This window comes from Chionomys nivalis, chromosome 15, assembly GCF_950005125.1.
Source record: "Chionomys nivalis chromosome 15, mChiNiv1.1, whole genome shotgun sequence".
Lineage (NCBI taxonomy): Eukaryota > Metazoa > Chordata > Mammalia > Rodentia > Cricetidae > Chionomys > Chionomys nivalis.
Window position 1 is genome coordinate 7,080,161 of NC_080100.1, and position 22,257 is coordinate 7,102,417.

Genomic DNA, 22,257 nt, shown 5'->3' on the forward strand with positions numbered 1-22,257 from the left:
TCAAACTTCTATATTCTCTCGAGAAAAAAATGTTAGGTTTCTAAAGGAGCTTTTACATATTATTCCCCGTCCCTTGTATTTTGAGAGTTTTGTACAATGTATTTGATCATTTAATCATATTCATCCCTTCCCTCCACTCTTCCCAGATTCATTTCCCCTTTCCTTACTGGCTTTCAACTTGGTTCCTTTGGGAAGAAAAGTATTTTTAATCCAAAAAATATGTGCTGCCCATAGATACTCATGGGAGTGTGACTTTTTCCCACCGGCAAAGGATTTCTTTTTTGCGGCAAGGTGGGGAGGCGTCTAAGATGTGGGTTTTTTTTTTTGTTTTGTTTTTGTTTGTTTGTTTGTTTTGTTTTGTTTTGTTTTTGTGTGTGTGTGTGACAGTCCTGGCTGTCTTGAAACTCACTCAAGGCTGGCCTTGAACTCACAGAGATCCGCCTGCTTCTGCCTCCCTTTTGGTCAACTAAAACTCTTAAAGAAAAGTCTTTCTTCCCAAAAGCTGTCAGCTGTCAGTTGCTTAACTAAACGTTCCCAGTTCTGTGCAGTTCCATTCTGAAACTGAACAGCATTGTGTAGGCTTATGTCAAAGTCAGTGAAGATGTGTTAAGTGTTCTTGGTTTCTTCTAACTGTAGGATTGGGCACTGGGAGTGCTACATGCCAAAATTATCGCAGCTATAACTCTGATGGGTCCTCAGTGGTGGCTGAAAACTGTCATTGAACAGGTAAGCCAGTTCAGAGAAATATATTGAAGTGGGCTGTGGTTGTATTTAGCTAATGGAGTTTAGTTTCCATGACTCTGCTTTTCTGAGCTCTCTGTTTTCATTAATGTGCATCTATAGTTTGTTTTTTAAGTGTGTGTGTGTACCTATGTAGAACAACTTTTGGGTTTTCAAGGGTTGCATAGCAAGTGCTTTTACCCACTATGCCAACTTGCCGGTCTCTTTTTCTTTTCTTTTCTTTTCTTTTCTTTCTTTCTTTTTTTAAGAGTTTTGCTTTCTGATGTATAGTTGTTAAAATATGCCTTGAGAATGAATAATTATTAAAGAAGTAGCTTTGAATTCTAGCTGATGTAGTTTTATTTATTTTTTTAAGAAAGACTAACAAAATTTTAGAGAACTGATAAGCCAAAAAGAAGGGATTTTGAGACTGCAGGCAGGCTTTTGGGAAAAGAGAAAAAAATGATAAAAAGCTGGTTAATAGCCATGTCTGCTGTTGTATTCCTGCACTTGAGATGTCAAAGGCCGGAGGATAATGCTCAAGGTCATCCTCAATTATATAGCAAGTTTAGGGGCAGCCTGAGCCACATGAGGCCCTGTTTCAAAAAGCTGGGGAGAGTGTATAATGAGGTTTATCAGGGTTCTTTGCTATGGTCCTTTCTAGGCCTGCAGGTTCAGGATGTCTCTAGCTGACATTTGCCCTCAATAGTGTGGGGTTAGGAGGGTGACCCGGCTTTTATGTAAAGAGAGAGGAAGGATTGGGTGCTTCCATTCCAGTTGCCTTCCAGTTGCCTCTTGCTTAACACCATCCTTATACCAAAAATGTCAAGGCACTTACTCCGCTTTCACTCATTATGGCGGGTTTTTGTCAGTCACCATAACCCACCTGAAGGTTAGCCAGTAAACTAAGATACCTATAACTGTCTAAAGCGGAGACATTTCACTACAGACATTCTGATGAAACTTGGCGTTCGGACTTCTTAGCCTGTCCTGACAAAAGTAAGATACTACTCAATAACAGATAGGGCCGGGCTGCTTAGGAGTACTCTGATTGCATAGCATCTAAGACTGCCGCTGTACTAGGGAGCTGTCAGAAAACTTGGTTATCATGGTGCTAAACTTGAGAAAAGTAGGTTGTATTTTTGAACACTAATCAGTAGGAAGCACAGTAATTCATATCAGAAAGATGTCTTCCATCTGAATAGCCTAAATAGAGATTTTAGTACTTGCTTCTTTAAACTTTAGTTATCTGGAAAATGTACTCAAGGATAACTCAACTTTTTCATTCTTAGGAAATTGCTAGGCAGGTAGTCTTACAGCTCTGCAGCAGTTTTAAGACTCACTTCTTCCTGGTGTATAGAAATTGAAGACAGTAGTTCTCTCTGGCCAGCATACATGAAGATCAAGCTCTTGATTCTCATACCAAGAGTAGGGCCAGGAAATAGTACATCAGAAGGCCACTCTGTGTGTGCCTGTGGCAGCATATCCCTTCAAGGAGAAACAGGAGCCTGTCTACTACAATGTCTCCCAGTTGAAACTCTCTGCCTTCTGCACAGATGCCTAGAAATAGGGGTTTGTTTTTTTTTTTTTTTTTGTAGTTGGGAGCTATGAAACCTTGTTTGTGGGATCCCTTTGTCTGTTGTACTTTAGAGTCAGGGGGTGGGACAAGGGGACACAGATGCGAAGCAGTAATGCAGGCTGACTGAGAAGCACTGGGATGCCTGCTCCGTAGTGATGGTGCATGTGGGTTGCCTTACTGGGAGGTGGGCCGTGTCTTTAGAGGCTTAAGCCTGCTTGTTCCTCAGATCTTGGAGTAAGGACTTGAGTTGGGCCACATCCTAGCTTCTAAGAAGCTATGAAGCCAAGAGAAAAAAATAAAGACAGTTCTGTCTTATCCCTCTGTCTACAATAGTGTTTTTCATTTTCATGGTTTCGCACTTTCATCCATTTCTCTAATCCCCGCAGATCATAGTAGCATTTTCCAAAGATAAGTAGTGTTTCCTGGGGGCCACAGCACTCATGTGAAGGCCAGAAGACAAGCTGGGAGAGGCAGTTCTCTCCTGATGTCATGTGGGTCCGGGGGATCAAACTCAGGATTTTTGGCTTGTTGGCAACCACCTTTATCTTCTGAACATTTCAGTGTCCTACACCCTATTACTTTTCCACTTTTCAGGTTTATGCAAATGGCATTCGGAACATCGACCTTCATTATATCATTCGTAAGCTGGCGGCTCCAGTGATCTCTGTGCTCTTACTTTCCCTGTGTGTACCATATGTCATAGCTTCTGGTGTGGTTCCTCTTCTAGGTGGGTAATGCTCCTTTTATTAGACACTAAAATACTAACGTTAAACAAAAGTTAGCTTGTTGCTGTTTTGGCTGTTTAGAATATCCTACTGGCTATTTTTTTATGTTTGTTTATTGAGGTACATTACAGTCTCCCCATTGATAGTATGTAGATTTGAGAATTACTATTTGAAGCTGGATGGTGATGGCACACACCTTTAATCTCAACACTCGGGAGGCAGAGACTGGCGGATCTCTGTAAGTTTGAGGCCAGCCTGTTCTACAAGAGTGAGCTCCAGCACATCCAAGGCTAAACAGAGAAACCCTTTCTGGAAACACACACACACACACACACACACACAATATTACTGTTTGATTTCCGTACCTAACCTTTTCATATATGGATTAGAAATTTCATTGGAGACATGGGATAGGTGCCGAATAACCCAAGCACTTGGGAGACTGAAGCTTGAAGATCTTAAGTTTGAAACCAGTTTGTACTAACATCAAGATCCTGTCTGCATGAAAGGGGAAAAGTAAATTTTATTATACCTCTTGGGAAAATAAAAGGAGTAACAGTAGTAAATGAATAGTAAAGCACTTATTGGCACTGTCTTGGTGGTTACATTGTTACTGTTATTATTCTTCAGTGTGTGTGTGTGTGTGTGTGTGTGTGTGTGTGTGTGTTAGGGGAAGCCAGAGAACAGCTCTGGATATTGTTACTTAGATAACAATAAGGAGTTGTTTTGAAACGGGGTCTTTCATGTTCTGGAGCTCACTTATTAGGCAAGGTGGCTAGCCACTGAACCCAAGATCTGTCTGTTTCTACCTCTGCAGCAGTGTTACTACAAATTTCCCATGTGAGTTTAGGAGTCAGACCCAGGTTCTCCACTATCTAATCCATCTCACCACCCTGGGCTATTGTTCTTAGAAGACCTCTTGGAGGTTTTATCAGCTTCAATTTAGAGATGAGGAAATTGAAGGTCATAGAGATTGAGCATCTTCCCTAAATTGTGGATTTTAAGGAATGGAGTAGAAGGACATTCAAGCTACACTGGGTTCTTTTTTTTTTTTAAATATTTATTTATTATGTATACAATATTCTGTCTGTGTGTATTTCTGCTGGCCAGAAGAGGGCACCAGACCTCATTACAGATGGTTGTGAGCCACCATGTGGTTGCTGGGAATTGAACTCTGGACCTCTGGAAGAGCAGGCAATGCTCTTAACCTCTGAGCCATCTCTCCAGCCCCCTACACTGGGTTCTAGAGTACATGGGTGAGCCAGCTGTGAGACTTCCTTCAGAATACTTCCTCTGGTTTTATAGTTTCCCTTATTCCAAAGGAAAGTTAAAACTCTTTAGCTGGAATTTGAAAAGGAAGTATTTTAATGTTATAAAATGAATGCTTGTTTGATTATGTGTTGTGTTTGGGATTGTGCAAAGGGGGCGGGAAGACTCAGGTAGTCAGACTGCCTTTGAACTTGCTGTGTAGGTGGGGAGGACCTGGGTCTCCTGCTTCTGTCTCCCTATCACAGGGATTCTATGTGTGTCCCATTATGCCTGGTTTGTGGAGTGCTGCTATGAGACCTAGCTGGTCAACCACTGTACCAATGCCGTTTTTAAATGGTGATATAGCTGAAATATATAGATGACACCACCAACTGCTTGTGGAATCCAGGATGTCTGCATTTGCTGAAACCTGTGCAACACCTACCTGCTCTCAAGTTATCTCACAGAAGAGAAGCAGATGTTAGTGTATGGCTCACTGCCTGTGTGCAGTCTGCAAGTCGGTCAGCATTTGTGAATTTCTCTGTTGTACTCAGGTTCCTCTTCCTAGGGAAAGGCCTAACCTCTTCTTACTCCACAGGCTCCTTAGTCCATTTCTTTTACTTTAATAAAATTATCTTTGCTTGGTTTACCAGGTGTTACTGCGGAAATGCAGAACTTAGTCCACCGGCGGATTTACCCGTTTTTACTGATGGTCGTTGTGTTGATGGGGATCCTGTCCTTCCAGGTCCGCCAGTTTAAGCGCCTTTATGAACACATTAAAAATGACAAGTAAGTTAAGAATTCTGTTCCTCTAGCCACTCTCTTTTTTTTTTTAAAGATTTGTTTATTATATATGGAGTATTCCATCTGTATGAATGCCTGCAGGCCAGAAGAGGGCACCAGATCTCATTACAGATGGTTGTGAGCCACCATGTGGTTGCTGGGAATTGAACCCAGGACCTCTGGAAGAGCAGCCAGTGCTCTTAACCTCTGAGCCGTCTCTCCAGCCCCCTTCTAGCTACTCTTAAGGTGGTGTCATTTTGTGGCATGATAAATCATATGAGAAAAATGAAGTGCTACTTTGTAGCATCAACAGGGTTTGCTAACAGATTGAGTGCGTGGAGTTTTTATGGCTGGAAATAGGGCATCCTGAGGAGGGTAAAACTGGGGAACTTCTGTAAACAGACTGCACTTTCATTTACCAGCCGCACAGATCCGAGTAATCACACAGAAACTATTAATTACGACACTGTGGTCAAAGAGTTAGGCGTATTCCTAGCTAGCCCTTATATCTTAAATTAACCCATTTCTATTAATCTGTGTATCACCACGAGGCTATGACTTAAATATTCTGTCATCTTTTTCCATCAGCGGCTACATGGAGTCTCTTTGACTCCTTCTGCTCTCTCTTATCTCTGTTCAGATTTCCCATCTGGCTTTACTTTGCTAAGCCATTGGCCAAAACAGCTTTATTTATCAACCAATAAAAGCATCAAATATACAGAAGGACATCCCACATCAAACTTCCCTGGCTTGAGAGAAGTCTGAGTCCTATCATGTGTCTTACAAAGAAAGCAAGTTCATAACTGCCTGTGCCCGTTTGTCTGGAGCCATCACAACAGTATTAATAGTGCTGCCCTTCATTTGTGCATGCCCTGCTTGAGACAGATTCCATAGCACCCTCCCTATTCTGAGGTTACCTAAGAGAAATGTTTTCATGGAGGATAAGGCTTCTCTAAAAATGTAGTGACAATAAAGATACATGTACTGGCAGGTGAGTCGAAGAGGATGGTGTTAATGTGGTCAGTTTTTAATCACTGCTTTGGTAGAGGAGGACTGCAGAATTTTTCCTACCTCCTCTTCATTCTGGAGTCGTCCTCCCCATCCTCACGTCAACCCTTTTCAGTCTTCCCAGCTCTGTGCCCACCCGTCTCTTAGGTGGTTGTTAGTTTTTATCAGCAGACAGAATACTGTTTCGTCATAGCATTTCCAGGCATCGTTTTTGTTTCTTTCCCTTTTCCCCTTAGTCCTCCCTTTTCCCTCCTGTAACCACTTTCTGGTTTTGTGTCACTGAGGAAAAGTTCCCACGTTTTATTTCCTATTGCATGGCCCAGTGCCCTCTTTAGCATGTGTTGTTTGTCTGTGTATTTACCGCTCAGCATAGCTTGATGTGCTGTAGGAGTGCAGAGAGAGGAGAGAGGAGAGAGGAGAGAGGACTTAGGGTACAGGAGGGAAGTTGAAAGAGTGGAACATGAGTTCAGAATTTTGTTTCTGTCATTGAATCAGTTTGGGTTTTGGGCAAATTACCATCACTTAATCTGTATATGCTTGTATTTCTTTGCCCCCATTCTTGGCATATCCTGATACATGTGATGATGTGTGTTGGGTACAGTTCCATGGATTCTGTCAGATAGCACCAGCGTTTAGGAAATTTATAAAATCCTCAGTTTCAAAAGCCACTGCTTTGTTGGGCACCAGTCGGCTAAGGAATGGTTAATGTCAAGAAAAGAACTAGCTGTGAGGAAAGGCATTAAGATGCTGAGATCATGTACACAGAGCAGTAAGACTTGTGGGCATTATAACCGGTGATCTACGCAGAAGCTGAGTGATGTCTTATTCTCGTGTGCATTGACAGAAAAGTGATGCACGAAGTGGTTAGAAACAGAGGTAGCCGCATGGAGCTACCTCTAACCATGTGCCAAGTCTTTGTCATGGCTTTGTGTGTTTTCCTAGCTTCAAAATAATCACATGGCATGGCATTACCATTCTTGTTATTAAAAATAAACTGGGGTCCCAGCCGTCTCTTCTGACAGCTTATTACATGCAGGCTCCATTTTCCACTAGTCTCAGCACGCACGTGTATGGCTTTCCCGGCCCACCCAGGTCTGTATTGAAGCCTCCAGTGGGTGCCTCCACATATGTGTTCCCATCTCTGACAACTTGCTGCTATTTGACTTTGTCACCTGCCATCACAGGTGTGGGTACCCAGGACATCTGCTTACTCAGCCTTCTTTGCAGCTTCTCTGTCCTGCTGGGGAGTAGGGGTTGTCAGTCTTCTTTTGGAGGTTCTCCAGCCTCGCTACCATGTACCTCACTATTAGATGCCCCCTGTTTGCCATCGCCTCTTCCCTTTTCACAGCATGTAAGTCAGCAGCACTCTTGTGTTCATTCTCATGACTCGGTCTCACCAGCACCTTTGACCCTTCTGAAATTGGCCCTTCATTGCCCCCTTGATCTAGAACCAGAGTTTTTCAGGTCCTGCTTTTTCCACTTCCCAGCCCTTTGCCCATCATATTCGTAGTCTGCTTCCTAAAGTCTAGAATGCTAAGGTGGCTTATATAGTGTGAACCCTAAGAAACTGTAAAAAAGAAATGCCTTCTTGTGGAACAAGTGTCTGCAGTCAGGAGGACCTCTAACCTCCCCAAGTGCAAGAAAGGCTCCACCTGCACACCACGAGCATGTTCCCACAGACCACCCCTCACAGCAAGCCTTGCTCCTAGTAATGTGTGAGTTGTACAGGAAAGTAACCAGCCTGTTTTTGCATTCTAGGTACCTTGTGGGGCAGCGCCTGGTAAACTATGAACGCAAATCTGGCAAGCAAGGCCCATCCACGCCACCTCCACAGTCGTCCCAGGAATAAACTGCTTATCTCAGCTCCTTGACCTTCTCCTTGCCTTCCCATGTCCTTTTTTTGTGGACTTCTCACTTTGGAGATTCTCCCCATGATCTCTCAGCATTGTTTTTAAGTTAAACATACTTGACTTGTGTCCTCAGCGTTCAGAGAGTGGCCCATCTGGCACTGCTGCTCCTCCCTGCATCTGCGACATCACTGCTGTCCGAGATCTGTACATGTGTAAATAGGAGTTCCTCGATGCCCTAAACCTTGGATTAAACAGAATGTGCATTGTACATCTTTAACAAATGTATATTAATTTATTAAATCTAGTTGTCACTTTATTTTGGACCTGCTGTGATCGACAGGAAAATGTGCCACAGAGCAGTAGTGCATAGGCGAGACTGAGTGACATCCCGTGGAGCACAGTTCACGGTGTTGCCAGCACTTCTCACCGGGTCACTGCGTCCTGGCCTTGGCTGGTCAGTCCTTACCAGGAGCTGCATAGCGGTGGAGTCTGGTAAGGGGCATGGACAGAGTGCCTCACAGACAGCCATGTGTGGAAGTTATTCCCTGTAACACCAAAGCTGTTGTACGTTTTCTACTGCCCAATTGTTTTCATGTGTCTGTGTTTGTAATATTGTATAGTATGTTGTGCTAGATGAGGAAATTATTTTTAATTTTGATAATTTACTATTCCTAATGATTAGCATTGGGAGTTGGGGTTTTGTGCTTGTTAGGGGCATGTCTGTACTTAGAAAGATAAACTATCAGTGAAGATTTTCATTAGTTTCTTCCCCTTCATACAGCTCTTTCTTTCTGTCAGCAGTGGCCAAAAGTGTCATGCCAGGTGAGCAGCCTTAGGGGATACCATCATACAAACAGCATGCATGTGAGGCATTGTGACAGGCCGGAGGCTCACATTGGGCCGTGTTGTGGGACTTGGAACACCCACCATGGTGCTGGTGTGCTGCCAGCCGTTTTCAAAGCCGTTTGTTTGTGGTAAACTGCAAATAAAACTATGTTTTATTTGTGGAAAGGAAGCGGACTGAGCTGGTATTTTTCCGTAGGAAGGATCGCATTGGAGACGTGCTGTGAATCGTAGAGAAGAGAATGCTCAACCTAGCTCCCCTAGCCAAAGCCCACATTTGAAATTTAAAAGAATAGGATGGTTGGTCCGCCATCCAAGTGTTTAATGGTGAAGGTGTACTGTGAGGGTAGTGGTAGGAGCTTTCCTAGGCTGTAAAGGAATTCCACAGAGTATTAAAACCCGCAGGTGGAGTTTTTTGTTTTTCCCCCTCTCTTTTTAAGTACAAAAGCCAAACATAAGCTACCAAAATTAAGAACAATGTGTTCAGCTTTTGTTGTTTTTTTTTATTCACCAAGTGATAAGCAAGTACTTTGTTTTAAAACGCAGTATATTTAAAACAAGAACAGTGCTCACCATGGGATCCAGTGTTAACACTGTCTGTCACTTTATAGCAGTTCTTTCTCTGGTGCATAAAGTAGGGTCCCTCTAGCAAACCCACCTTCACTTACAGACTCAGTCCTGCTATAAAGAATTAGCATTTTATGATGTGCTGCCACCTGTCATGGGATAGGACTATAAAACTGAATCTTTTGGGGAGAAAGATGTCACTGAATTGGGCATATAATATTATTTATGTTTCATTTTTATTTTTTAAAGAATGTATGGAGCTACCACAAAAAAGTTAAAAGTTATTAATCCTCCACAATTTTAAATGAACCTTGTTTGAAAAACAAACACAAGCAGTACAGGTTACCAGCATTTGCCCCATATTACTGGCAGGAGACTCTGTCCTCTTACTGAGGAATTCCTCCAAGGTTTTCAGTTGTGTTGTGTCCTGTGGCTTTCAGTTAAATATATTCTCAAGGATTTATCGTGAATAACGTTTGCTAGGGTGGCATGCATATATACAAACATTAAAACCCTCAGTTCAGAAACTGTGTTTCTATTTGCTGCCTGTTTTTACAGGGAATTTAAAGAGTTCTGCTTCATTTTGAATTGGGCTAATCCAGTCTTCAAGGAAGTTTACTAGAAAAGACCTTTGTGCTTTATTATTTGTAATTTGAAGACAAATCACCAATTGGGATTAGTTTTACATGACCAGTTATTAGATGGTCAGTTTGAAACATGTAGTTGTTCATTATTAGCAAATTATGGGTTGATTTTTAAATGACAAGGTACTAATAGTCTAGGTGAAAGCAGAAGAAAATGCCAATGTAAACTTTGTATGTAGCCAACCTTAAAGTTCTGTGTTTTTGGTCGTGGCCTCCACCCCCGACTCCCATGCTCTAGGGGAAAGAAGGAGATAGGACATCTCTATTCCAGATGCGAACAAGTAATCTTTATTTCAACATTTGGTTTGATTAGTACTACTATGAAATCTTCGATTGTCCTTCTCCTCACATAAGTAACAAAGTAACTTTCCTCTGATGAGTTTATCTAGTAGTCAAAGTCTATTCTTAAATTTAGGTTGGCCTGATGAATTTTTAAGACAAACACAAAAGATGCATTTGGCTGCTTCGACACTGCTGTGTTTGCAGACACAGGAGCTGGTGCCCTTATGCAAGAACTCTGGCCCTCGTCACGGTGCTGCAAAGTAGCTTCTTCCTTTCCTCTCCAGGATGGAGAGTATTAGGCTAGTTCCTGGGATGCCTCACTTTTACATTGTGACGTTCAAAGTTCTTGTCTAAAACAGTTCTAGAATCTTAACAGTTCAGTCATTATCAAGGGAAAAGATGGAAACAAAGTACCACTGAAGTATTGTGAAGACCTCATTTATGACGGGGCTGGAGCTGCCCCATCCACACTGTTTGCCCTGTCAGTCGGATGTTTTGTTTTGTTTTCAGCGTACTGCTGTGTCAAATCTTCAAACAAACAGCTGTCATGAGTAAGGGCTTCTTTCAAATACTCTCCAACAATAGCTTTGGCATTAGTATAAAGATAGGCAGTATACAAGGTATGTGTGTTTCCATTCCTGTGTGTTTGTATGAGTGCCTCATTTTGTAATCATGACAGTCCCTTGTACCTTAGATGGAAATGAACGGCTAAGACCTAGGAGTGTCTGTTTTAGGCGTGAGATAGAACACTCGGTGATGTGGGATGTCAGTTTTCTATTACCGCAAACACCTCACCCAGACTGATTTTATGTATATATATTCAAAAATGCTCCCTTTTTTATGTGGTCATTTGTTGCCTCTGAGTTAAAGAGAACAGAATTGAATAAAGTGAATGTTAGTTGTAGCCTTGTTTTCTTTTCGGTTGTGTGTTTTTACTCTGAACCTGAGTGCAGAGCATTCTCCTGGGATGAGTGATGCCTCTCCGCTTGTGCCCCAGGCTGAACTGCCCCCTTCCTTCGTCTTCATGCCGTGAGCCTTCTTTGGGATGGAGACCATGCTAAGGACGTGTCAGAAACCATGTACCAGAGAATGAAAGGGTTACATGACTTTTTCTCCTTTACGGTAAAAAGATCTTTTGATTTTAGGGGCCATTTTTATTTTTTTTTTAAGTTTTTAAAAAATATTTATTTATTTATTATGTATACAATATTCTGTCTGTGTGTATGCCTGCAGGCCAGAAGAGGGCACTAGACCCCATTACAGATGGTTGTGAGCCACCGTGTGGTTGCTGGGAATTGAACTCAGAACCTTAAAAGGCAATACTCTTAACCTCTGAGCCATCTCTCCAGCCCTGATGTTTTTATTTCTAAGTTCAAAAACTTTTTTTTCAAAAACATTCAACATTTTCCTTCTTTCCACCCAGTTAGATACATTGTTACTTAATGTGGGAGTGGTGAAAAAAATGCTCTTTGGCTCACAGACATCTTTTAATCTGTGAAGCTGTAAGTTCATCAAAGGAAATCAGTACTCAGAAAATTGGCCATTAATTCTTACCTACTCATTTCAAACAGAGTGTGTCAAGAGACCAAGAAATTAGTCTCTTAGGGAAGATGTCTGACTTCAAGGACCAGTGAAGAACAGTGACAAAGATGGGAGGGGCTCGTCAGATGCCTGGGCCAGCACACAGGGAGACTGCTGGGACCTCACTGCTTCCTCTGGAGAATCTATAACACACAGCCCACAGAGGGGCACGTCAGTTGCCGGGGCCAGCACACAGGCAGACTGCTGGGACCTCACCGCTTCCTCCAGAGAATCTATAGCTCTTTGCATCAGTTTACAGTGTTCATTTATGAATCCTTTTCTTTGCCTATATAGTAGTACCTATATTCATTTGTTGTTTAGGACACCCTTGGAGGAGGAGCTTCTTGCTCAGGAACCACACACTTGTTCTTAGCTTAGGAGGTGAGTTCCTTGCAGCTGTCTGTGGGTCTGGTAAAGAACACACTCCCATAGGTAGACAGTGAATTCTTCACAGGGGTGCATAGATGCTGAGAAAACTGAAGTAATTGGATGTTGGTTACACAATGAGAAGCAAACTGATAAACCGATTGACACCACAGGTAAGGTAATCAAGGGCAAAGTGAGGTAGCCCTAAGCAAGGCCCAAAACGGCAACTTCTGGAGGAAAATGATTTTTTGAAGGTCAGTCGTGAGCTAGGCACACTTTTTGTTTTTGTTTTTTAAGATATATTCATTTAAGGAAAAAAATTGTCAAAATTTAAACCTCTAAGAGACTTCACTAAGAATAAGAAGAACAAGTACCTTGGTGTTCAGATTGTTCTACGGCATTTCCAGCTTTATGGGTCATGTGCCTAATTTTTTGTGGTGGTGGTGTGGGCTGGGGACAGACTGGTTGCCCAGGCTGGTCTCCCAACTCAGCCCTGCCCGAGCCTGAGTCACTGAAACCACGCTGTGTGCCAGTCTCCACGGACATTTTCATTTATTCCTCATACTCAGGCTTAAGTTCCTTTGTAGGACAAATATATTATTAGCTATATTAGCAGTGTAGCCAAGGCATCAGGAAATTCTGTAGTCCCCAGATATGTGAGCATTTCTGTCAACGCTGAGAGTTCTTAATCATTCTATCAACGTAAATGGTTTTTACCAAAACTGTTTTATTTTGGAAAAGTGTATTCATGTGGGGGACGCGGTGCATGTGGACCAGATGGAGCCTAGTCCACAGCAAGAGGTGCCAAGCCAAGGCCCTGGTTTCAGAAGACAGTTGATGACCTCCTGGGATTCAAACTGGCTCAACCTGTGTTTTAGGAAAACAGCGCTCTACCCTATGCAGGGGTGGTCACTTAAACCAGGGCTGGTATCCTCAGCTCGTCAAGACTGTGCGCCTGCGCAGTTCAGGTTGCCTGGATACCTCACGCCACAAGCGCGCGCGCTCTTGGGCGAAGGGCGGTTGGGCCTCAGTTCCCCCAGGAGCAGGCGGAGGAGCCGGTGAGAAACGGAGCCCGGCCGCAGCGCTGACTCCTGCCTCTCCTCCCCGCAGCACACCGGACGCCTGAGCGCCGGTGCGGTCGCCAAGAGCGATGCCGCTGCCCGACACCATGTTCTGCGCGCAGCAGATTCACATTCCCCCGGAGCTGCCCGACATCCTGAAGCAGTTCACCAAGGCTGCCATCCGCACGCAGCCGGTGGACGTTCTGCAGTGGTCAGCGGGGTAAGCGCTGGCTGAGAACCTCACTCGGTTACCGAGTACAGACGCCTCAGTTCTGAGTGTAGACTAAAGACTGAGTTAAAAATCAGCTACAGGGGCGTTTATAAATAAAACCGCCTAGAACAGTGTGCTTATGCCGCCTCCTCCCCAGGATGAGGTGTGCAAAGGCTGTCATCCACGAAAATTGGACAGCACAGCTCACAGCGAGCAAACATTAACACCCTAGTAACAGAAACATAAACCTTAGCTGGGACTAGACCATTATAATCTTACTACTTTTGGTTTTTACAAGAGAGTTCTTTGCCACTTCTAAAATCACCCCTTAGAGGAACAAAAGTCTTAGCAGTGTAGGCAGAATTGACACTAAGGGGCCAACAGAGAGGGTTTCTTCTGGTCTACTGTCTCCACTGTCCGTGTCCGCCTATGTGACAGATTTAGACAGTGTTTGGTGGCTCATACATACCATACCTGTTGCCCTGGTGTTTTAAGTTCATTTTGCTGTTCTTTTGTTTTGCTGGCTACAAGTTCTTCGGTTAACAACTGTAGCCCAAGACCCTGTTCGGTACCCCTGGACAAACCTGTTGTGAGATCACTCTTGAATGGTTGCCCCGAGCTATTTCTGTGTTTGCCTTCCAGCCAGGGCATTTTCAGTGACCTTGAAAGAAACAATTGAGGGGGAAGGACCTGGCAACGAGGGGAAAGTGGAAAGTAGGTGACCACAGTATGCCCAAGTGTTTAATGTCGAATACCTCAGAAAACAGCTGTTAAAAAGTGAATAGCCTTAGGCGCGGGGCGCCCAGAGAGGTGACAGCTTTAAAAGTAGTTGCTTGCTTTTCCCTAAGGACCTGAATTAAACCCCTAGCACCCTGTCACACCGCTCACAGAGGTCTGTAGCTCCGGCTCCAGGACATCTGCACTCCTGTGCCCCGACCCACATGTAGATTACCTATACTAAAAATAAAGGTCTTCTTTAAAAAGTGAAGTAGCACAACATTGGGGTGTGGTCCCTTTGTCCACGTTTTCAAAGCTCTCGGAGGAAGTGGAACAATGAGCAACAATGAGATAACGGTACAGTGAGGTCCCCCTGGCTCCCACCCAAGTTCTCTGTCACTTGGTGCTTCCGGGAGCCTCAGATATCAATCGTCATGCTTGCTTTGCTGATAGGGAAACCAGGGCACACATTAAAGGATTTCTCAGCAGAGGTACCTGCAGTGGTATTTTGTTTGTCCTCTAACTAAACTTGCTTGAGGATCAGAGTGTGGAGCGGGCCACTAGTTAGCCATAGAGGCTAGGCAGTGGTTGTCATGGCATTTCACTTGTATTTTAATAAATAAAGCTTGCCTGAAGGCCAGCCTCTTACAGACCAGGTGGTGGTGGCTCACATCTTTAATCCTAGTTCTTGGGAGTCACACGCCTTTAATCCCAGCGCTAGGGCAGTAGAGACGGGAAGCATAGCAGAGGGGAGTATATACAGGAAGGAGGAGATGGGAGCTCAAGGCATTCATTCAGCCTGAGGAGTCCCAGAGACAAGATTGCCCGTTCGGTCTGAGGATTGAGTAGAAGTAGGAACTAGCAGCTGGCTGCTCTGCTTCTCAGATCTTTCAGCATTTACTCCTATATCAGACTCGAGGTTCTTATCATCAAGACCAATTAGAGATGGCACTACAGGTACCAAGACTTCAGTGTTTGCAGCTGGCCTTGGGAGCTCTGAGCACGTTTGCTGGGTGTCTCTGCGTACCTTGGGTGCTCCCTGCGTATTGATGCTCTTCAGCGATGTCTCTTATTCCAGGTACTTTTCAGCCCTGTCTAGAGGAGACCCACTTCCTGTAAAGGACAGAATTGAAATGCCTGTGGCCACTCAGAAGACCGACACAGGCCTGACCCAGGGGCTCCTGAAAGTCCTGCACAAGCAGGTGGGTGACCCCCTTGACTGCCTGTGCTTCGGGTACCGCGCTGTGCCCCTTGCAACATTGGGACAGCTGCCTCTTGTCCCAAGGCCTGTCCTGCCACATTTAAAGAACCCCAATTGCTAGCTTTTCATGTATAGATGTTACTTTCATTTGGTGAATGTGTGTTGGGCGTGTGTGTGGATATGTTTGTGTGTGTGCAGATACATGGGCTGTGTGTGTACCAGAGATCACACACCCACACATTTGTTTCATACTTTAGTTTTTTGAGACAGGAACTTGCCATATAGTCCAGGATATCCTCAAACTTGAGGTGACCCTCCTGTCTCAGCTTTCTGGGTGGGAGGACTGCAGATGTGCATTCTTCTCTGGGTTTGAAGTTCCTTTTTTACCGGGAAATAATGTGGACAGTAGGAAACATGTGCTTCATGTCTGCATGTTCACGTCAGGAGGTCAGGGTAGAGCTGTTTTCTTCATTGTCCCTCCCCTCCCCCTCTTCTCCTCTTCCCTCTCCTCCCCTTCTCTCCCCTCTCCTCTCCTTAATGCCTTCCTCCTTTCCTGTGTGTGTGTGTGTGCACACATGTGCATGCATACTTGATTGTCTGTCCATGAGTGTGCACAAGTCTGCAGTGTGTTTACCAGAAGTCAGCTCACATATCTTCCTGTATATTCTCCACCTTATTTTTTGAGACAGGGTCTCTCACTAAACCTAGAGCACAATGTTTCAGGCTCACAAACCCAGAGGATGTGACACCAGATTTTAAAGTATATGCCACCGCACCCAGCTTTTCGATGGGTGTTTGAGTGGCAAGCACTTCTCCACTGAGCCATCCTCTAGCTGCCCCCCTTCCCCCCTTTCATCACCAGGTGGATGCAATCCCCCATCTATAGCCCATACCCCCTCCGCGTGCACATAGGGGTTACCCAGCCTTCAGAAGCATCATTTTAGTTTCACGTGCTTTTCCTGCTTACACTAAACGTGTCATATTGTGTCTCCTAAACAGTGTAGCCACAAACAATACGTGGAATTATCCGATCTTGAGAAGAAGTGGAAAAATTTGTGCCTGCCGGTAGAAAAGTTCAGAGCTCTCCTGGAGCTGGACCCGTGTGAAGACAAGATCGAGTGGATAAAGTTTCTAGCGCTTGGCTGCAGCTCCCTGGGTGGCGTATGTACCTTAAATAGCATCCAATATTATAATTATTATCTTATAATCTGTGTAATTAATTATATGCCTGGCTTAAAAATAATTTGGGTCAAAAAATACTTGGGTTTAAGTAGCTACAGAAAACATTTTGATTACTTTATTAACATTCTCGGAAAAAAATCAAATTTTTCTGGAAATGATGTTTTTCCAGACTTAGTTATGTGATGAAGACCTCAATTCAAAAGATGTTAAGAATGGAGCAAACACATGGATAGTCTTGGAATGTATCTAGGTTTCCAAATGGGGTGTACAAATGAGTTCTTTTATTAAACAGTATGGTTTTGAAATCTGGTAACATGTCTTCATCTGTGGAAAGAGACATTAAATTCCATTGCATTTGACCTATTATCCAGTATTGATAAGTAGTAGATACAGTGTAACTGTCCTGCCGTTACAATGTAACTCCAGCAGTTTAGGACTAAGACAGCAGGATGGTTGAGGATCACTGGATTCATGAGCCTGGGGACTTGGGCATGAGTTGGAAGGGTGTGGGCAGAGCTTCCTTGGGAGACCCCAGTGTGATCAGCGTGTGGTGAAGTGAAGGGTGACTTGGTGTTTGTGAAGAAAGGGACTTCAGGAGTGGCAGCAGCCTTCTGCTGGCTGGATGAGCATGTTGCACTGCTCCTTCAGTCTCTGCACTCCTCGTTATATAACTGCACGTGATTCATAATCCTTGTTTAATGTCCATCATCTTTAAAAAGGGTCTTTATTTAATTTTTTATTAATTTTTACATTTGTATGTGTGTGGGTTGGGGGTTGTAAAGATGAATGAGTGCCTCTGGAGGCCAGAATAGGGTGCTGGATCCCTTGTTACCCTTCTGACATGGTGCTGGGAACTGAGCTCAGGTCTTCTGGAAGGGCACTTAACCTGCAATTGCTTCTGTTCCCTTCTTCCCCAGCTTTGCTCCACGTGCAAGTTTCTTATTCTGTTTCACTTTGTAAAAAGTTTCTCTGCATAGAATTGCCCAGCATCAACTTGAAGGGGAACACAAGTATCTCACAATAGCTCCGAATTGGGTATAATAAAGGGTTCTTTATTTAAAGAGGAACTCACAGATCACAGGGGGGAACAGGAACTGAATCCAACATCCAGGTGTGAAAACGGGGTGGGGGAATGCTGCACCTTTTTGGTACCCAAGGCCATGCCCAACCTGGTCCAGCCTCTTAAAGGCCACTGACTGAAGGAGGTTCCCCGTCAGCTCCCCCTTTTGTCTAAATAAGAGGGTTTTAAACCAAATACAAAACTATATACAATAAGAACAGATATCAAGTATAAAAATTAGAATTACAACCAGCATAAACAATATTAAGCATGAAACATATGTTAACTGTTTTAATAATTATTTTATTTTAAGGAGTCTAAGTCTTGTATTAGAAATGGCTTGGCTAAGTCATGAGAAGAAGGTAACTATGACTATCTAGTCTTCAATCCCATTAAAGTCCTGGGAAGGGAAATAATATTACTTGAGTAGGCAGGAAGTACAATCAGGTGTTTTTTGTTTTGTTTTGTTTTGTTTTTTGTGGTTTTTCGAGACAGGGTTTCTCTGTGGTTTTGGAGCCTGTCCTGGAACTAGCTCTTGTAGACCAGGCTGGTCTCGAACTCACAGAGATCCGCCTGCCTCTGCCTCCCGAGTGCTGGGATTAAAGGCGTGTGCCACCACACCAAGTGGCTTTTAAAATGTACAGTAAATGACAGACAACTGGCTACATGGGCAATCACCCAAAGTCTCATTTGCAATGTTGGAGCAGCCAACTTTGACTAAGGCCTAGAGTGACTGACAGACCATTTTTATTTTTATTTATTTTTTTTTCTTTTTTTTCAGACCATTTTTAGAGGCAGGAAAAAATTTAAAGCTGTCTTACCCTATTTTGGCAAGGTTTGACAGTCTTTTTTCTTGTATCCTGCTTGTCCTGTCTGGACATTGTGCATTTTGTCGGTGGTCGAGGCATGAGCAGTTCTTTGCCCAAAGGCCAGTTTTGCCAAGAAGTCCTCACAAAGGCTGTGCTGCCCAGTGGGAATTCCCTGGAAAGACAAAGCCAGATGTGATTGATTATTAGAGAAACTGTGTCACTGGGCTCATCAGGAACTCCGAAATTAACATTTTCAGAGCATGGAATTAATATCTAACATTTGGAGTTGATTTTGATGGCATATGTCTCTAAAAATGGCATGAAAATTTGATATTAACATGAGAATTAACAATGAGAAACAGATAATTCATGATTTATGATAATTCTGTCCCACCTCTCCAGTCATGAAAATAAATCCGAGTGACACTAGGTGGCACCATTTTGTAAAGAATGGAGCTTCATCAAAACCCAAGTTCCTGTTTTTTTCTGTCACCCTACGCTTCCTTCCTGTCCCCTAACCTAGGTGACTTTTTGGCACTGACCTTGCTGCTTGCCTTAATTCTCTGGGGTACCAGATACCATAGAGGTGCTAGAGTGCTAGAGTGCCGCTGGGAGCGCGGAGCCTTTCCTGTACAGGGGTCGGCTCCGCCCTGCCCTGCCCCACCCCACACTGTGGAGAGTGAGCTCTGTCTCAGTGTGGGCTGTGCTTGCAGGGAGGTACCCAAGCCCCACATGGTCACTAGCGCACTGACAGTACCACGGCTGCCCGTGCAGGCCCCACGTGTGCAGCCTGTGTTGCCTCTGTGGCCTGGACGTACACTGAGAACTCGTTAGGGTTCTCAAGAGAGACCATCTCATCGTCTGCTTTGCAAACACTACCTTCCAAAAGGAGCTGGTGGGCGTGCTGGGTGCTATTCTATCCCAGAGCCTGTCAAGAGGCATCGAAAGGGAGCAGGCAGATGCTGGCTCCTGGCTTGAGATGCTGTTCATCGTGGTAGGCAAGGCGTGTGCTCCAGTGGCAGGCTCAGAAAGCTGAGACTTGAGGCTCAAACTGAGCCCTCTTGGCAGCCCACTTCCTCTAGCTCAGTCCCACCTCCTAAGGGTCCTACAGGCTCCTGAAATGGCAGCACCCGCTGGGGATCCAGTGCCACACAAGAAGTGAGTAGTAGCGGCTTCCTGCCTGCTCACGTGTCCCTTTGGATGCCGCCGTAGTGTCACTGAGATCCTTCTAAGTTCTGCGCTTGCTGGGTTCTGCGTAGCATACACTCTGCCCTTAAGCTTCTCTTAGGAGCCATTCTAGTCCAACTAGAACTAAGGTTCTCTCAAGGAACAGAGACCTGAAGCCTTCTGTGAGAGTGAGGTCAAAACCTGAGCAGCAGGGGCATTGAGGACACACAGGGCCATCTGCCCTGGCATGTGCCCTCTGCGCTGCTGGTCATGCCCTCTTCTGGTGAGCACTGGTTCTCAGTGTCCCTAAGCGTCATGCAGAGTGTTTTTCTGGATCCGGTGGGGTCGCAGTGACTAAAGTTTGTGTTTAAATGGCGCTGGACTCCCGACCCAGAGCCACATGGACAAGGTCCATGATTAAAGGTGGTGTATTCATTGTCTTAGGGTTTCACGACTGAAAAGCAAGATGTGGCGGGAAGGCTTTATTGAGCCTGCACTTCGACAGTTGCTGCTCGTTATTGATGGAAGTCGGGATAGGAACTGAAACAGGAACCTGGAGACGGGCTGATGTGGAGGTCATGGAGGGTGCTGCTTACTGGCTTGCTTCCTGTGACTTACTCAGCCTCCTTTCTTATAGAACCCAGGACCAGCAGCCCAGAGAGGGCACCATCCACCAAAGGCTGGGCCCTCCGCCATTGACCTCTAATTGAGAAATGCCTTACAGCTGGATCTCAGGGAGGAATGTCCTCAACGGAGGCTCCTTCCTCTCTGATGACTCTGGCTTGTCAGAAAACCAGCCAGTATACTTACCTTGTCTATGGCAGTCATTTCCATTTTGATATTGTTATTCATAACGTGGGTGACCCGAGGTCTGTGCCAGGAGGGGTGCCAGCAGGTGACCCAAGACGGGTGGGTTCCCTTGGCGGGCAGGAGACACACAGATATGCCATGCAGAGAGAGCCTGGGTGCCGAGTTTATTTAGTGAGTAATGGGAATAGCATAAGAGTAACGGGTTATGAAGCAGGGGAGGGAGAAGGGGAAGAGAGGTAGGCAGAAGGGCAAAGAGAGAGAGAACAGGCTGTCCTCCCAGGAAGGGGGGGGCTGGGAGTGGGTGGGGCTTGTCTCTTAAAGGGACAGGATACCCAGGTGACAGGCCAGGTCAGCAGATTACAACAGGTATAAAATCCACGAATTCACTGTGTCTGGTCAGTTGCATCCTAGTCAAGCCTTCCTTCCTGCTTTATGCTGTGGAAGCTGTGCTTCCACTGAGATCTTCTCCCCAAGATGGAGAGCACACTTGGGTTTCTGTTACTGGTGTTGCCTTTAAGTCTCTGTGACCCCAAGAGTGACTGCCCTATCACATTTCCTGCCTAGACACTGAACACCGCCATGAAGAATGTCTGTGAGATCCTCACTGCTGACCCAGAGGGTGGGCCTGCTCAGATTCCATTTGATACTTTTTCCTACATCTACCAGTACTTGAGTTCACTGGACCCAGAACTCCTGGCCTCGGAGACGGAGACCTATCTTGCCACTTTAAGAGAGAAGTCGTAAGTACAGTTCTTTGTGGGTTCAGGTGGGCTGAGTTGGAGAATCCACCTCTTTACTGAGAATGTGTCCCTGGTGGAAGGAAGGCAAAGATGCTCGCCTTGATTCCAGCAGTGTCGAAGAGGAGCAGCCTCTCAGAGATTATCGGTAACGAAGAGTTGCTGTGGGAGGCATGGGACAGTTACAATGGTCACTGCCTGTCACGAGAACCGCAGTGTGTTCTGAGCAACTTTTGCCCGCTTGCTAACATAAGAGTGGCTCCTAGCACTGATGTTTTACCTAGAAAAAAAAAATCTACTCTTGTACAAGTAAATAGAGCTGTTCTGCTCAGCTGTTGCTTGTTGGCAGGAGTCTGTGGTGAGGCATCTCAAGGGCCCAGTGCTTGAGATAACCTTGTCAGCTACATGGTACCCTGTTAAATGACATTTCTAATGACATCTCCATCTGTTTTCCAGAGAATCTAGGAAGAATGGCATGATAGGACTTTCGGACTTCTTTGTTGCAAAAAAGACAGTATAGGAAGCCTTGAAGAGAAAGCTCTGAAGACCATTAATACAGAGAAGAGCACATTTAATGTAGTGCCTTTGAAGACCTTGGCGCCAAATACAGCCTGTCATTAGCCACGTCTGTGTGTGTGTGGCTCTTTCTCGGTGGAACTGTAATGTGGCAGGTGCTCACGGGACCGTGTAGTGACTGCTTCTCACTGTGTCTTGGGAGGGCCGTACAGGTGACAACCTCAAAGTGGCAGGGGAGTGCAGGGAAGGAAATGGAGTGGGAACTTTTAAGTGTCTAGCCCTTTTGGAATGCACAGACACTTGCTCCCCAATGCCGAGACTCCCCTGGAAGTTGGGCCTTAAACATTTTCTAATCTGGATGAGATGTGATCATTTTGAAAGCTATAACCCTGAAGAGCTGGCTCAAGAAACAACAGAGTTGGAGTGGGGCTGGGGTAGAAGAAAAGAGAGAGACATTAGTTCTGTTTGGGGGATGTACCTCAGTGGTAGGATGCTAAAGCACAAAGATCCGGGTCCCCCACCCCACCCCACACCACCCGACCCTCGCTGAGAAGGCAAACACTGGAAGAGTCTCCTCTGCTGTCGAACGT

General features: G+C 44.8%; 2 protein-coding genes across 3 annotated transcripts in view; both read left to right on the forward strand.

The window, feature by feature from the left end:
* The window catches only part of Marchf6 (membrane associated ring-CH-type finger 6), a 63,802-nt gene extending 52,656 nt beyond the window's left edge, over positions 1 to 11,146 (forward strand). For both annotated transcript variants that reach the window (XM_057789595.1, XM_057789596.1), the window contains exons 23-26: positions 637 to 726; positions 2,894 to 3,026; positions 4,926 to 5,061; positions 7,822 to 11,146. In XM_057789595.1, the coding sequence (XP_057645578.1) occupies positions 637 to 726; positions 2,894 to 3,026; positions 4,926 to 5,061; positions 7,822 to 7,912 (450 nt within the window). In that variant the 3' untranslated portion in view covers positions 7,913 to 11,146. The remainder of the gene's footprint in view (positions 1 to 636; positions 727 to 2,893; positions 3,027 to 4,925; positions 5,062 to 7,821) is intronic.
* Positions 11,147 to 13,212: 2,066 nt separating this feature from the next.
* Positions 13,213 to 21,757, forward strand: Ropn1l (rhophilin associated tail protein 1 like). Its single transcript, XM_057790025.1, has 5 exons — positions 13,213 to 13,477; positions 15,264 to 15,387; positions 16,386 to 16,547; positions 20,979 to 21,154; positions 21,608 to 21,757. Exons 1-5 carry the CDS (start codon positions 13,347 to 13,349, stop codon positions 21,669 to 21,671), a joined length of 657 nt encoding a protein of 218 aa, XP_057646008.1. The 5' UTR covers positions 13,213 to 13,346; the 3' UTR covers positions 21,672 to 21,757.
* The last annotated feature ends 500 nt before the right edge of the window (positions 21,758 to 22,257 follow it).

Excerpts from the sequence above, each read along its gene's own strand:
- Ropn1l (XM_057790025.1), top strand. The coding sequence starts at position 13,347 with ATGCCGCTGCCCGACACCATGTTCTGCGCGCAGCAGATTCACATTCCC. Across the intron at positions 13,478-15,263 it reads GTTCTGCAGTGGTCAGCGGG|GTACTTTTCAGCCCTGTCTA; the intron begins GTAAGCGCTGGC and ends CTCTTATTCCAG. Across the intron at positions 16,548-20,978 it reads GCTGCAGCTCCCTGGGTGGC|ACACTGAACACCGCCATGAA; the intron begins GTATGTACCTTA and ends TTTCCTGCCTAG.